Source organism: Rhamphochromis longiceps, linkage group LG7 (assembly GCF_057381845.1).
Source record: "Rhamphochromis longiceps isolate RC_006_pf linkage group LG7, R_longiceps_female_GT1.1, whole genome shotgun sequence".
Classification (NCBI taxonomy): domain Eukaryota; kingdom Metazoa; phylum Chordata; class Actinopteri; order Cichliformes; family Cichlidae; genus Rhamphochromis; species Rhamphochromis longiceps.
In genome coordinates, this window is record NC_140563.1 from 22,807,222 (window position 1) to 22,822,413 (window position 15,192).

Below are 15,192 nucleotides of genomic sequence, written 5' to 3' on the forward strand. Positions count from 1 at the left end.
TTCCCTTCAGCTGCGCCTTTCTGATTTGAAATGTCTCTAGTGTAATCTAACACGCGTGGTGATTCTTACTGACAGCCACTTCCTTCACCCTTGTTGATCTGTTGAGCGGAGACAGCTACAAATGTTGTAGCTACAAAAGGAGATGTTCAAGCATCTGTGTGGGACCAAACATCCCTAAATCCTTGCAGTGATCTTCTAACTCTTTGAGTGGTTTTAGAAGCATCTCACAAAAGCAGCCGCCATTTTGTGATTGCGGCTCTGTGTCTTTGTGATTTTTGACTCCCAGATCAGAGCTCTAGAGCCCCTGATCCTCGCAGTTCACAGTTTACTACTGCACTGCACTGCTGGGCCTCTCAGGCCTCTAATGAACGTAAGCTCTGTGTATGCGCGCATGTATGTCCAGTATGTGCACTATATTAAAAGATGTAGAGCTGTGTGTAGTATGGCTGTGTTTGTGGGTGTGATTCCTGCTCGTGCATGTTTGCTTAGTGTTCAGAGGGACACAAGCTCAATAGTCTGTGTGTATGGGGTGTGTGTATGTTTAGACGTTTAGAGAGTGTGTGTTCTAGAAAGACCATCCCATTGCCTACAGCACTGCATCTACAGCTTGAACTGAATATGATGTTTTCTGTCCATGTTCACACAACCCCCTCCCACCATGTGGCGATGTTGATGGCGCTGTTAAATAATGGGCATGGGATGGCTCGGCAGTGCATGTGTTGTGGCTGTGGCCCGGTGGTTGAAAAGCCAGCTGCTTCTACCATCGTCTCTGAAACGCTGCACCTCCTTGACAATGATGCAAGGCTCTACTGTGTCTTGTTTATTTATTTGTTTGTTTTATTTAAAAAAAGGGAACACACTCCTAAAATAAAATGAGCAAAACAGAAAAACGTCTAAACATGAATAAAAAAAGAGCTGTCACCAGTGAGTTTTAGTGTTAAACATGGTGCACATGTGCTATATTCTGAGATTTGTAAAGCTAGCGAGCGTAACGCCAGTAAACCTCACAGTGGGCACCTGAAATTCGCTCCACTGCGCATTCTTCAAAGATCTGTTTTTTCACAAAAAAAAAAAAAACAGCAAGTGGAAACCGATAAGTCATTTTGTGCAGAGCTTCAAAGTCTCCATAGCCATTGTGTTGTTCATGGCAAGAGCTGATTTTGTGTGGCAGAAGTCTCATACTGTTATGTACACAAGGCTTAGGGAATGTGTCATAGATAGCCTGTCGCAGCCCATAATAGTTTGTAGCCGGTCTCTGTGTTTTGCATTTCCCTTACTTCAGCACAGATGTACCATGGAGTCGTACACTTTTTTGTTTGTTTTTTACCACAACACTAATATCTTAAAATATTAATTTTGGAATTTCCAGGTACTGAAGGAGTCAGGAAAACCTGTCAAGGTTGCAGAAAGTGATGTGGATGTAAGTACGAGCTTGTTGACTGCACTAGAAAAAAAACATAAACAAAAATACACTTTAGACTCTGTGATGAGGTTGTGTTTGATAATTTTCAGTTGTTACTTTGATGTCTCGAGAACTTTTTAACCAATCGGTGAAAAGCGTGTTGGTTGGACATTTCAGGATGCTGTAGGTTTTTTTTGTTATATGTTTCTATTACAAACTGCATTTACCTGAATGAACAAAGATATACATATATTCAAGGACCTTTCTATTTGATGCATATTCAGAATATTCATAAACAGGTTTAATGTTTTTATGTAATAGATGAAACAGTCAAACACTCATTCGCTGCCTTTCAGCCAAGGGAACACTTAATTCTAGTTTCTTCTGACTGTTGTGGTTCAGTTGGGAGAAAAGTAAGGGCAATTTAGGCAAAACAAAACATGGATCCTGTGAAAAAAGTGTGGGTGGACACTTAGATTTCAGGAGAAAAAATCTTGCGGAGAATTTTAATAGTCAAAAGCTTTGAGTCTTTCAGTCTGATAATTCCCTGCAGCTTTTCAAACCGTCTTCGTTTTCTCTTATGAAAGTATTTCTCACGATTTACTTCTCACACACAGTTTATTTAAAATTTATGAGCATGTTGTCTGCAATGAATATTTGAGGAGCTCCAACAACAACATCGCCATGGAGACAACTTGTAGATTAATAATTTATTCAGTGGAATATAAAAACCAATGTAGAGTGTAAAAGAAAAAACAATATATACAGAGAGGTACTTTGTTCACATTAAGATTTTCACTTTGAACCTTTTTACATGCATGAAGTGATCCCACCTTTGCTTTCAGTTCAATCAGAGATTAATTAACAAGGCTCTGAGAGTCTGACACTGTAATTAAACATGTCAGGTGGGTTGCACTCACTTTGTTTAATTGCTTCACTCACAGTAATTCTAAGTACACCAAAACGAGACAGCGGAGTTGTAGGGCTGCAAATCTCAAGTGTGCTAAACCCATATGCATTAATATGGACGTATACACAAGTATGTGTGCCCTCATGTTACTATAATGCTCACACATGCTTACGCTCAGAGACGTTTTCATTCACTGCACCTACACAAACAAGAGGAAGTTGTAAATTAAGCAAATGGGCCTCTTAATTACCAGAGGTCAAGACGCACATACACGCACACACTTTGGTGAGCACTTGAGGCATTTTATCTGTGAGTGTACAAAGGACCCCCCTTCCATTCCTTTCCCTGCCCACTCGACTCTTTGTCTCCATCTGCAGGTGAAGTTGAGTCAGTTATGTGAACAGGACAACATACTAAAGGATCTGGAGGCGAGGATCAGCTCCCTGAAGGACGACAAGGTACACAGTAATAGTTAGAAAGACTTTAAGCCAGCCATGCCAGGACATTCTACCCGCTGTAGTCAGTCAGATGAGTCAGCCTGATTCTGGCTTATCAGTCTGAATGGAAAGTGTTACAAAATTCTAGGAAATACTACATAAAGTGCCCCATACTGTAATTAGTTGAAATATATTTGAGTTTAATAGCTTAAAGCAGCTGTCAAAGTATGTGGCAGCACACATCAGAGTCAAAACAAGTTTCCTGCTAAATGTAACCTTCACTGTCATAATTAGGAAAGTCGACTGAAGTAGAGACAGACGCTTTATTTACCTCAGCTTTTACTGTTACAACCCCACATGAAAGTACACATTCCTCATCAGATTCTGAATACAACAAGGTGTTATTTGCAAAATAATGTAGGGCGTGCAGTTAAAGTCTGACCATATACAGCTCAGGATCTACTTTAATGAAAGTCAGTCGGTATCTCATGGCAGCGCAGCTCTGTGGAAACATGCTGCCCCCTGGAGGTATTTTAAAATAGTCATCTGCTGAATAGTAAGTGTCCATTTATAGAACAGCATTCTACAAACAAGCCAGGGGTCGGTTGCTCTCTGTTCATCTCATGCTGATCTTAACCTTGTCTCTTCAGGACAAGCTGGAGAGTGTATTAGATTTGTCCCATCAGCAGATGGAGCAGTACCAGGAACAACCAGCTCATGCCCACAAAATCGCCTACCAGCAGAGGCTGCTGCAGGAAGATCTGGTGACGATCAGGGCGCAAATATCCCGCGTTTCCACGGTATCTATGACTGAGTGTTATTGTATAAACACTCATTTCACAGTCCACACATAATTCTACAAATGCATTTGTTTCAATGCTTGCAGCTGCTTGTTATTATGTGCCATATGTTTAACAGTGTGCCTCTAATACACTTTGTGTGTGTATACAAAGTGTGTATACAACTTAACAGGAAAAAGCTCATGGCCTTTATATCTTATATGATACCGTGTAGATTAATTATTTATTTATTCATCACGTTATAATGTGCTCCATTATTGACTTATGGGTTTTTGGTTTGTATTGTTTTTTTTATGCGGGGAGGCTAAAATGGGCATGTGGGGATGGATGACTGCAGATCAAACCTCCCTACAGGCACAAATAAGAGAACCTGAACCCGTTTACCGTGGGACTATGTATTAAGTCTTTCTGCATGTGTGTGTTTGTTTAATGCAGGAGATGGCACATGCCTGGGAGGAGTACAGCAGGCTTGAGAATTCAGTAGATCAGTTGAGGCTAGCACTGCAGGCACAAATGAACCACAGCTCCACCTCTCAGGTAAAACGTGTTACTGCATGTTAGAGCGGAGCCAATCTAGTTCTGGATTTTCAGTTAAAACAGGCATTTACTCATAGCCTGGATTTTATATGGCGCTTCTTTGTTTTTGAAGACTATTTTTATTTTTATTTATTTATTTTTTTGTATTTTGTCATCACTATATTGCTCGAGTGCAGACTCTCACCCTCGGAATAAAATAGAAACATTGCATCAGCAATTTTAGAATTGCAACAATTTTTACATAGTGTGTGTCCCTCTGTGTAAAAACAGTTTAATAATATGCTCAAACATAAGTGAACAACTGAAGAGCAAGCAGTTTCATGGCCGGGTGTGGCCTGTTTAATAGTCTTTCTTTTTAGTATTAATCAATAGGTCAGTTGTGGTCTAGAGAATTCTTGATGCAAGTAGAAGAGGGCATCATTCGCCTGAAAAATCACGAGTTGGTAAATTCTTAGAACGGAATGCACAGACAACACAACACCACCAAAAGACCTGCAAAATCAAATCGAGAGCTAAAGTGGAAGACAGTAGAACATTTTCCTTGGTAATAAAAGAAATAAGCCCTTTACTAGATGTAGCCAAGTAAGAAAAGCCCTTGAGGAGATGCATATATGTACTAGAGATGGACCGATCCGATATTACGTATCGGTATCGGTCCAATACTGACCTAAGTTACTGGATTGGATATCAGAGAGAAATAAAAAATGTAATCCCATCCACTAAATATCAAAAAAGCTCCTCACAAAACTTGCGACATGGCATAACTCGGCTCATAACCGTAGCACGTCAGAGCAGTATGCATCACGTGATAGAGCGGCTGTGTGTATTTGTAGCCTCGCTACCAAACCGGCATTTCATCTCCAAGAAAGTTATCCCAGAGAGAAGTAAAGCAAGTGTGTAAGTTCATCTCTGAATGTTTGTAAAGCATTCCAAAATGAAATCACATCAAATATGAGGTGAACTGAGTCGGATTCCTTCTGCTGATTTTGTCTTTATGTTGTTATACAGCAAGAGAAAGCTGAGATGAAGCGCGAGCTGTGGAGGATTGAAGATGTGATGGCCGGACTGAGTGCCAGCAAAGCCAACTACAAGATTACCATCGACTCTGTCCAGAACCCAGGTAGAGAGCCCAAAACCAGAGGACTCAGTGCAGGGACTGGTAATGAAACCAGATAGGAAGAGAGTCATTAAGATCCAATAAAGGCCTTGATCTCAACACACCTTGTAGGTGTATAGCTAAAAATGGCCACATGGTCTGATATTTAGTATTTTATATTCTGTGCATATTGTGCTGTAATTACTATTACAGTGAGTCTGACTATGTCACTGACTTTCACTCCCTGTTCTTCTGCTTTCCAGTCAAACTTGGATTGAAACTGTATTTCTCTTACTCCTTCTCTCAGTGTAAATGAATAAGAAATTCTTCCCGTGCCTGGGTGTAAACCTCAGTGTAAAACGTCTTATATTTAAAATCTAAATTCTGATTTCTCTGCATTCACACATCCCACCAGAGAGGAAATTAGTGCCTTCAGTGTCAGAACCAGCAGTGCCTTCTCCCAGTGCAGAGATTCAGCCTCCTCCTCGCAGCTCCATCCCAAACATCCACTCTTATACTTTGCCTCACAGCACTGTGCCAAAGTGGGTGAGTGCCACAGCTCTGCTGGTAAAAACGTCAGAGTCAGCTGAAAGTTAACTTTCACGAAGTTGCTGGATTTAGTCTAAATGAAATGTTATCAGCAAAATAACGATGCTTTCTTGTCCTCGTTGCTGCACAGGCAGAGGACAGTGCCCCACCCAGGCCACCACTGCCTCGCCAGTACGACTATGAGGATATACCTCCTGTGGTTCCGCCCCTCCCCAAAGAGGCCTCAGTTATCCGCCACACATCGGTGCGTGGGCTGAAGCGCCAGTCAGATGAGAGGAAGAGGGACAGAGAAAGTGGGCAATATGTTGTCAATGGAGACTATAAGGTACGCCGCCATTTACTCCCTGTTGTTGTGTTAATTCTGTGTGTATTTTCTCTACAGGTTAGATCAGTTAAATATCTCATTTTATATTGTTCGCTGCAGCCAAAGAAGTCTATCCAGTCCAACTTCCTGTTTAATCTTTTCTGGTTTCAGGCTGACTTGCGTTCATACCTGAGTGAACCAGAGCTGCCAGGAGTAAACCACCACAACATTGGGTCTGACACTGACTATCAGTATTTCTCAAGTAAAGGTATCTGAAAAGTAATGTGTAAATGATATATGGTATCTGACTGGAAAAGGTTTCCTGTTGAACTTGATTACACAATTTTAAAGCAGCCAGTGATTTCCCATCAGCATTGTGTAGTCTAGTTACAGTATATTTTAAATACCATGAAAAGTCCTGGCTACATACATATTTAAAAATACAGAATAGAGTTGTGTTATGATGGGATGGAGATGTAAAAGATGGAGGTGTAATCATAAAAAGATTCAAAGAGGAAGTGTGTAGTGGAAAATACTTATTTTAATAAGAAACTAAGATGAAGTCTCTTTAGACTTGAGTATTCATCAGTTAAAATTTGAAACATGCTCTTATTAAATGGTACATGGACTGGTACTTACACAGGGCTTTTCTACTCTGACTACTCAAAGCTGCTTATCTCGCTAATAAGCCTTCCTTTAGTTATAGAATTGTCATCATTTGGAGGCTGATGTTTGACAGTGGATGATTATCTGGAATTTAATTAACATTTTTAAAATCTAAAATGTAACATTTTTTAAAATAAAGAATCTGATTTTGTAAACAGTTTTTACGTTTGCCAATTACATGAAGGCATCTTTTAATGTTGATTCTTTTTATAACACCTGACCCCTCAGACAGCACAACATTTGTATATTAATTCAAGTCCATATTCCTAGTAGATATTCCATAAGAGATTTCAGTGTTTTCATTAAATTAATTTACTGCTCTTGTTATTTTCTTGGTCTGTCAGGCTCCTCCTCTCGACAGAACCAGTCCAACTCATCTCATCTCATCTCATCCTACGTCACCCTAAGGAGAGGACTTGGGAGCTCTGCAGCAAAGGTGAGTAAAGACAATAAACTGGACAAACTCAGGGTTTGTCTGTTTTTAAAAGCCTGTTGTTGTTTTTTGTGAGTCCTGTTTTAATCTTATGTTCAATTACGTGTTTGTTTTTGTTTTTAATATGATATGTTTGCAAACTGACACCACTGGAAAAATCTCTCACTACAACTTTCTCCCAGTTTTGTCACTCGGTTTGTGGACCATCTGTGTGAGCAGTAGAAACAGATTTTTTGCATCTGTATCCAGGCAAATTGATTTTTCTTTTGCATTTACTACTTCTGCTATTTTACTGTTTGGTTTTGTGTCCATTTTGTTTTCTGCCACTTTTGATCTGTCTTATTGGTCCAGACCCAGATCTTCGAATGTGTCCAGTCTAACTGATATATTTGGCAGTGTGGATGAAAAAAAGCTTTCTTGATTAGGTCCAGTTAGCACCGTGTGAGGACGAATGATTAGTCAGTCAATGATTCTGGTGGGATAGAAACCACTGTAAAGCTGTAAGATGGATATTTTAAAGAGCCAGTGTTTGCTTTCTTTCAGCAGCTGTCAGCCATGGCTACAGTTTTAACTTTGCTCTACTTCACTCTTACAATCTCAATAAAAAGCAGCATGTTGGCATGGCTATGCATCTAATTGGCTTCATAGTAAGGTGGATAGTTGATCTCTAATGATTGGTTAGGGTGGACTGTATCCTCTCCCAAATGGAAACTGTTAGAGTGGATATGTGGTCTGAGTGAAGATAGAAACTGGGATTTAAGGGTGGGAATTCAGACTTCTTCTCTTATAGCACTAACCAAACATCCCCATGTCATACCAAAGCTTTCCTTGTTCTGTTTTTTCCTGCCTTTACTCACTAGGAAAGACCTAAGAGTGCCTTGGAGTGTCTGTCATCAACTTCCGAAGTCCTGCAGCCCTCGAGCAGCCAGGCCAGAGGCCGAATGACTGCGGAGGAGCAGCTGGAACGAATGAAGCGCCACCAGAAAGCGTTAATTCGGGAGCGCAAGAGGAACCTCAGCCAGGGCGAGCGTTCCAGCACGGGCCTGTCTGCCTCCAGCGTCACCGCCCAACGCTCGTCGTCCTCCTCAAGGCTGCCCTCGAGCACGTCCGACCCTCCAGCCTCCGTACGTTACTCCCAACCCCACCGCAGCAGCAGCAGGCACAGGGAGCACCACCTCCACCACCAGAGCTGATATGCCACGCTCCCACCCCCAGCCACATAATATACTAGTGGAAATGCTAACACACTAGCACTGCCTGCCTTGTGTAACCACTAGCCACTGATGGTAGCCAAAAGCACTAACAAGCTAAAGGGCGGGACTGACTACAGCTGGCTAGCTAGCGTGGATAATACTATAAGAAGAGTTGGAGAGAAAAGGAGCACAGGGGATTGTGGGTAATGCTTGGCTAGTTTCAGACCAGAAAAAAAGATGCCCTGTCTATTTTATTTTATTATTTAAAGGTTCAGGTGAAAGTGAACTTTATTTCCACTGCTCCCTGGTGGGACCTCACTGACACAGTTCTGAATGTAAATCCATTGAGAAGAGGAGTGAGCTGAAGGCATCAATCTGCCTTCCTGTCTCAGTTTTAGTCACCACAAAGTAGAGAAAAGAATCCATTTATGTACATCTACATACTGTGTACTTGTACACTTTTATTTATTTACTGAGTGATATTTTCAGTATACAGCTGTACAGTTATATTTTGTAGAGATTTGGTATTTAGAGCATATAAAAGAGTGAGGGAAAATGTCAGAAAAAGAAAATATACATTTTCAAGTTGATGAAATGAAGACAGATGCAATGTTACAAAAAAAAATCATGATCCCGCCTCCCTGCTTTCTTTTCTTCACTCAAAATCCAAGTGCCTTGTTATGTTGACGATCTTTTTTGCCTTTGTCCTAAATGTACCTCCTTAATCAGCATTTTAGCTAATCATGGTGTGTTTACAGCATGCGTCCCCACTTCAGAATCATAGATTATGTGCAATAGCAGAGTTTAGTCAGGAAGTTGTGGGGACAGTGCTGGTTTTTATCCCTAAAGGAAAACTTTGACATTTGACACTTAGAGTAAATCTAGCTTACAGCTAGCTGTGCCCCTTGGTCTCAGTGAAGAATACCGTAGATGCTAATGTGCTTGGATGGAAAAAAAATATTGAAGCTTAAAATGTCAAAGTCTTCCTGTAAGGTTACATGACACACGATAACTGCCGTACTGGTGTTATGATAGCAGACTAACCAAATGTTTAACCACACAGCTGTGAGAGCTGCCTGTAAATCAACTACATTTCCCATAAACCCTTGAAATCAAATTTTCCTATAACAGTAAGCAATACATAGCTTGTCACCTTCTGCTAATCATTTTCACCCTTTTCAGTGCACATGATGATAATAATGATATCGATAACAATAATGATAATGCCAGAGTATATTTTATTTTTATGTACTTCACCAGCATTAGACATGTTTATTTATACATCATTTTTTAAACTACATAATTACTTTTTAGCTTTTGACTGTGTTTCATAATTACACTGACATTTTTAATGTTGGAAAAGAAAGATGGCCTGTTTTGTTTTTTTATAGAGCATAATAATACATGACTGGATAAAGCAACTGGGCTGAAATGCAATAAAAAAATATGTGTGTGTGAACAAAAAGTGGACAACTTTGTCACAGGAGATCTGTGGGAAAATTAAACAACTTTTAGTGATCTGAGGCATTAATGTCCTTAAGAGAGGAAAAAAAAGAAATTTGTCTTTATCAGATTTACAAAGATGCATTAAAGAGATTTTTTGCTTATTTTTACTCCGTGTATTGTTGACACATTTCCTGCTAACATTTGAAACAAATAACCCCTGTTACTGTTGTTCTAGTTATGTTCCTTCAAATGGCACAGCTGTCCACTCCTTGTTTTCAGTCAGATATTCACCCCAAAAGCTCTTCTGCCATATTGTCTTTATCTTTTCACACCTACATAAAGCCTATCAGATCAAAGTGTGGAGTAGTAACACGAGGATGCTCAGTTGGAGAGTAGAAATATAGTAAAGAACTTAAAGAAGTGAATTGCTAATCGCCACCTAATTCTGTGTAATCGAGAAGCAATGCACAACTCTTTCCCCTTTTCTTTTCTATCATGTAGAGATTTGCACTTGACAATAAAGAGTTTCTTGCTTCTGAATCTGTTCTTTGCTGTGTTCTTCCTAATCCGGTGGGGGTTTGAGGAATCTGTGCCTGCATGGTCTTCTCTTTTTATCTCTGTCCTTCTGTGTGCGATTGATTCTCCTGAGCACAGCAAGGCATGGGATGCAGTGTTTCTCAGAGCATGTGAAAGCACCAGCAGCTCAGACCCTGCTGCAGGCTACTGGAGTGGGAAGGATGCATGCATGGCTTTGATGCTCCTTGGATGATTACTCTCAAGTACCTCTCACCCCACACACACACACACACACACACACACACACACACACACACACACACACACACACACACACACACACACACACACACACACACACACACACACACACACACACACACACAAACAAAGAAGAAAGGGCAGATCCAGAAACACATACGAATCATTTGGCTGTCTTGTAGTTGCTTGTGGTTACAATGCTAAGAACAGTCTTTTCAAATTCTTGGGTGAACTTGCTGTAATTACTCCTGGTTACACGAGTGATGTGATTATGTTTGCCTCTCTCTGTCTGAACCACAGCTTAATGCAGTAACATTACACATGCACGCAGGTAGAGTTTCTTTGTGTAGTCAGTCTTATCCTGCACAACATTTTTATTTTTATTTTTTTGTGGAACCAGTACTTTTAGCAGTGTTGATTAAAAACATGTTTCAGTGACCCAGATATTTAATTTATTATTAATTAATTTATACATTTTTGTAATTTTAAAAATTTTAATCTGTCAAGTTACTTTTTTACTAATGCCTTCATCTCTGAAAAAAACCATTACAGCCTAAAAGAACTTCTAATATGTACAGCAGCTGATGCTTTAACTTTAATCTTGCAGTTACTGCAGGAAATCTGACCTGGAATCATTATTTATAAACACTGTGTACATCAGATTTGGCTAATCTGTCATTCTGATAATAATGGTATTAATATTTAACACACAAGACTGTTCCTTAACTAAATGATTCAAGATTCTATTAATGATAAGAATAGGGTTTTCCCCCCCCCACAGTGTGGTAAGCTTTTAATTCTGACTCGTCCCCCTTGCAGGTGTTTGACTGGCAGGAGGAGCGACCTGTGGCAGAAGGTCAAAGCGATGAAGGGTGGAATCCAGTCAAAGAGAGGGGCAGGATCCAGTCAGATGAGTGGGTGACAGTAACAGCTACACGCATAAGAGAGGTGGATGTGGAACCTATGAACTATGACCTGGATATCAGCCGAGAGGTACACACACACATGTGACTTCAGTTAGAAGCAGCTCAGTGAGAAAGTCGCAGCATCACTAATACAGAGGTTTCTTCCTGTCAAAGAGTTTGAGGCTTGGTCCTGAAAGTTCCCTGACATGATTTTTGCTGTGATCTGGTGTTTAATGAAAAGAAAAATTCATTTGAAATAAAAATCTCTACCTTTCAAACCACAGACCAATGTGTGTGACTAACTGTTTGGCCAACATGCAGCTGTCCAAACCAGAAAAAGTTCTCATCCCTGAGCGCTACATTGAGTCTGACACCGATGAGCCTCTTAGTCCAGAGGAGCTGGAGGAACGTGCCCGTCGGGCTGAGCGAATCAAGACCCTGCTGGCCAAATCCAGGTAGATGGTGCTCATACCGAAGTTATACCAGTTGAAGGAATTTAGGGGTAAAGATGTCGTTTTTTTTGCACTTGGATATATACCAGGTGGGAGGTAAGGCCTTAGTGGTAATACATCAGATACATTAACACTTGTTTGTGTGTGTGCATGTCATTCTGTCTGTAAATATGGTAGAAGGAAAGGTTCAGTGTAGTTAGCGGAGCAGAGTGGGGTCAACAATCCACTGAAATTATCCTTAGGTCTTCAAAGTCAACTTAATGTTTTATTGGTTGACAAAAAGCTTTTTAACTTAGAAACTATGATTCTGTGCTGTGTATTATCAACACATAGAAAGTACTGTATAAAGATTTTAAATACATCATATTTTATATCTCACCTCTCCTTCAAGGTCAAATAAGGTCAAACTTTCATAAAATGTCTTTTATCTTAAAAACTATGATTAAAATTCTGCTGCCTTTGTTTGTGTTTGCAACATGTAGGAAATGATACTGGTTTATGGGGACTCTAAATATCACATTAGAGTTTGCATCCAAATATCATATCACATTTGACCTCTAACCTCACTTTTACGTTTCATGTCTGCCTTTCTTTTAACTGGACCCCAAAATGCGTAACATCTTTTAAGAAAGTACTGTCAAAGGAAAGAGAATGAATCCAATAAAAAATAATAAGGTTTGTGCTCTCTGAGTGCTTGTTATTAATAATCCCACAATCATTATACGTATTCAAAAGGGAAATTAAGTACTGTAAATGTACCAAACATCTCCTGTGTGCTTTCTGAATAATTTCCATAACTGTTTTCATGGTCGATAGGTCCATAAAGCTTCTTAGTTCAAGTGTGCTGTTCAAATCAACACTATATAGTCAGTCTCATTTGTGTCCTTTTATGCAGTGTCCAGAACATACAGCCATCTGCACCGCTGGACTTCACTGAGCTGGATTCAGCTCTGCAGCAGCAGGAAAGGATCATGAATGTGTCCCAGATGCTGGCTTCAGAGGCCTCGCGCAAGAGCAAGCTTGTTGCAGGTTAGTTAGACAAACATCCACAGCAAAGTTTTTCTCGACTGCACTTCTGAGCCTTCATGAACACATTTTAAATACCTTAACTTTTACTAGAAGCGCAAGTCATGCCTAAAATGAGACCACTGCAAAGTAAAGGCCAACCAGAAGGTCCTTGCTTTGCCGAACTATCCAATAAACCTCAGTTATCAAATGTGAACCTGATAACAATTCTCACAGAAAGTACAAAACAAAATCCTTTTTCTCGAGTCTCTCATCTGTTTTCGTTTGTGGCTGCCACTGTAGTTGCCTATGGTTACAATCAATTCTTGTTTTACTCATGGTTTAGTGGTAGTGGTAGACTTTTAGCAGGAAAAATCTTAGATCGACATCTCAGTCTGGCAAAGTGTGATTTTTTTCATTGTCCCTGGTGTGTAGGGACTGAAAGACTGGAGAGCTGGTGAGCATATCTGGTCCAGGTACACCTGCCCTGACCTCCAGTTCATGTTGTGTGAATTTATTGTGTCTGTTGTGTGTATGTCTAAGTATATGTTGTTTTGTCAGGGTAAGGAATGTGCACAGATTGGTGACAAAAGTTCTTGGGTTTTTTTAAAATCTTTATCTCTCCATTTAATACTTTTTCCCTAGAACATCTGTGGACAGTCCTGGTTTCTTTATTTCTGGGTGATATTCTATCCAAAGAGCCCCAGGGAGCAGGTTTCACATTGATATATTTGACTTCTATAATAAAATGTGTCTGCTAACCAAAATAAAATGACCCATTTTGAGCCTAAAAAAAGCCACTGTAGCCCAATGAACTCAAAGCTTGGATTTCCCTTTAACACAGTGAGAGCTCAGTGACAGCTGCTGACAAAACATGGCTCATAATTTATAAGTTATTCATAATTTATTGTAAATTTCTTGGCTGAATCCTCCTTTTAACTTTGAACTCTGCTGGAGTGAAGGGAAGCAAGCAGTTCATTAGAAATTCAAGGGAAATTGTTCCAGAAGACCAATTCGTTGATCAGTTGGAGCTCATCTCTAGTCAAAATCCGACTTTGTGAAACCTGCCAGATATTCCCCATCAGGAATCATTTCGAATGAAGTGGAGATGCTGCTTTGGTGAAACCATTGTGGCCTTTCTGATTCCAGTGGTGTTTTGGTACAGGTGGGCTGTTGATCTTTAAAAGCAGTTGATTGAACTGTTTGACCTGCATCAAACAGTTCAATCAAATGATGTCTTTTGTTTGGTTTTATGTTCAAAGTAATGTTGATAGGCACCTGATTCAGGGCTCCTCCACGTATGCATAAACTGTTTACAAGGGACATATTTTTTGAGGGGAAAATAATCCTACATCTTGTTTGCTGGAAATATGTTTGTATTCTGCACAGAATAATCTGCTGTGTAGACCTCAGGGTGGTCCTGTGGCCTATTGCACTGGGACATTGGAGACTTTGAGTCGTGAGGGTTGCTGGGTGGGTCCTCTGTGGATTGAGCATATTCAGGTGCCTCCCACTGACACTCAGATTGGGATTTAGGAAGTGTTGATGTTGGATCAGCGCCTTTGTTTGTTTTGTGTAATCTTTGAAATGTTCCTGAACAGTTTTGTGGATTTATCACTGTTAAAATCTGTCAGTGTTTTTATATATATGTGTATGTGTGTGTTTTGGTAATAAAATATGAGTGCAGTAAAATCTACTGATGAAACAACTTTTCTTTTTCTTTCCTCCAGCAAGAGCTACTGCAGACCACTGATCCACAGGAACGACCGGTGCAACAAAACAGAGTCTTTGTGAAAGGAGCTTGAACTGGAAGGATCTAATCATTGGAAGTGGACTGATTTACATATAACAAATGCCTTTTTTTAATGATTGAGGACTAAACACATTTTTTCAAGAGTTTTTCATTCATATTTCTGAAGTGGTATCAGGTTTTCTTGCTTCTGCAATTACACTGCACATTTAAGTAATTATTTTTAACACAAGTTAGTTGCTTTTTTAAACTCTACATTTACTTTACCTGTACTGTTGACATGAAAGTTTTAGCTGGATTTCATTTCAGCTGGATTTCAGTTTTAAATTGCAGCGAGATCACTTTGACCATTATTTATTGCAGTGTTTAGCTTCATGGGCTTCATATACTTTCCCAGCACTGTCACTTGATGATCCAGAACCCGTCAGTCATCACAAAAGCATTAAAAAATAATACAGTTTAACACATTAAAAGAAGTTATTACAAAAATAAATATTAAGATTGAAAATGTTTACTTGTCTTTTTTTTTC

The 15,192-nt window shown here is 39.8% G+C and overlaps 1 protein-coding gene across 4 annotated transcripts in view; it reads left to right on the top strand.

Annotated features, from left to right (window-relative positions):
• LOC146665302 (pleckstrin homology domain-containing family A member 7-like) overlaps positions 1-15,192 on the top strand; it is a 149,516-nt gene extending 134,324 nt beyond the window's left edge. The window contains exons 15-30 of one of the 4 annotated variants that reach the window (XM_085412920.1): positions 287-385; positions 1,370-1,420; positions 2,690-2,770; positions 3,400-3,549; positions 3,985-4,086; positions 5,095-5,206; positions 5,598-5,728; positions 5,862-6,056; positions 6,207-6,303; positions 7,046-7,137; positions 7,995-8,258; positions 11,370-11,543; positions 11,777-11,910; positions 12,803-12,936; positions 13,348-13,388; positions 14,643-15,192. In XM_085412920.1, the coding sequence (XP_085269046.1) occupies positions 287-385; positions 1,370-1,420; positions 2,690-2,770; positions 3,400-3,549; positions 3,985-4,086; positions 5,095-5,206; positions 5,598-5,728; positions 5,862-6,056; positions 6,207-6,303; positions 7,046-7,137; positions 7,995-8,258; positions 11,370-11,543; positions 11,777-11,910; positions 12,803-12,936; positions 13,348-13,373 (1,842 nt within the window). In that variant the 3' untranslated portion in view covers positions 13,374-13,388; positions 14,643-15,192. The remainder of the gene's footprint in view (positions 1-286; positions 386-1,369; positions 1,421-2,689; positions 2,771-3,399; positions 3,550-3,984; positions 4,087-5,094; positions 5,207-5,597; positions 5,729-5,861; positions 6,057-6,206; positions 6,304-7,045; positions 7,138-7,994; positions 8,259-11,369; positions 11,544-11,776; positions 11,911-12,802; positions 12,937-13,347; positions 13,389-14,642) is intronic. The other 3 variants (XM_085412917.1, XM_085412916.1, XM_085412918.1) reach the window with 3 other exon arrangements.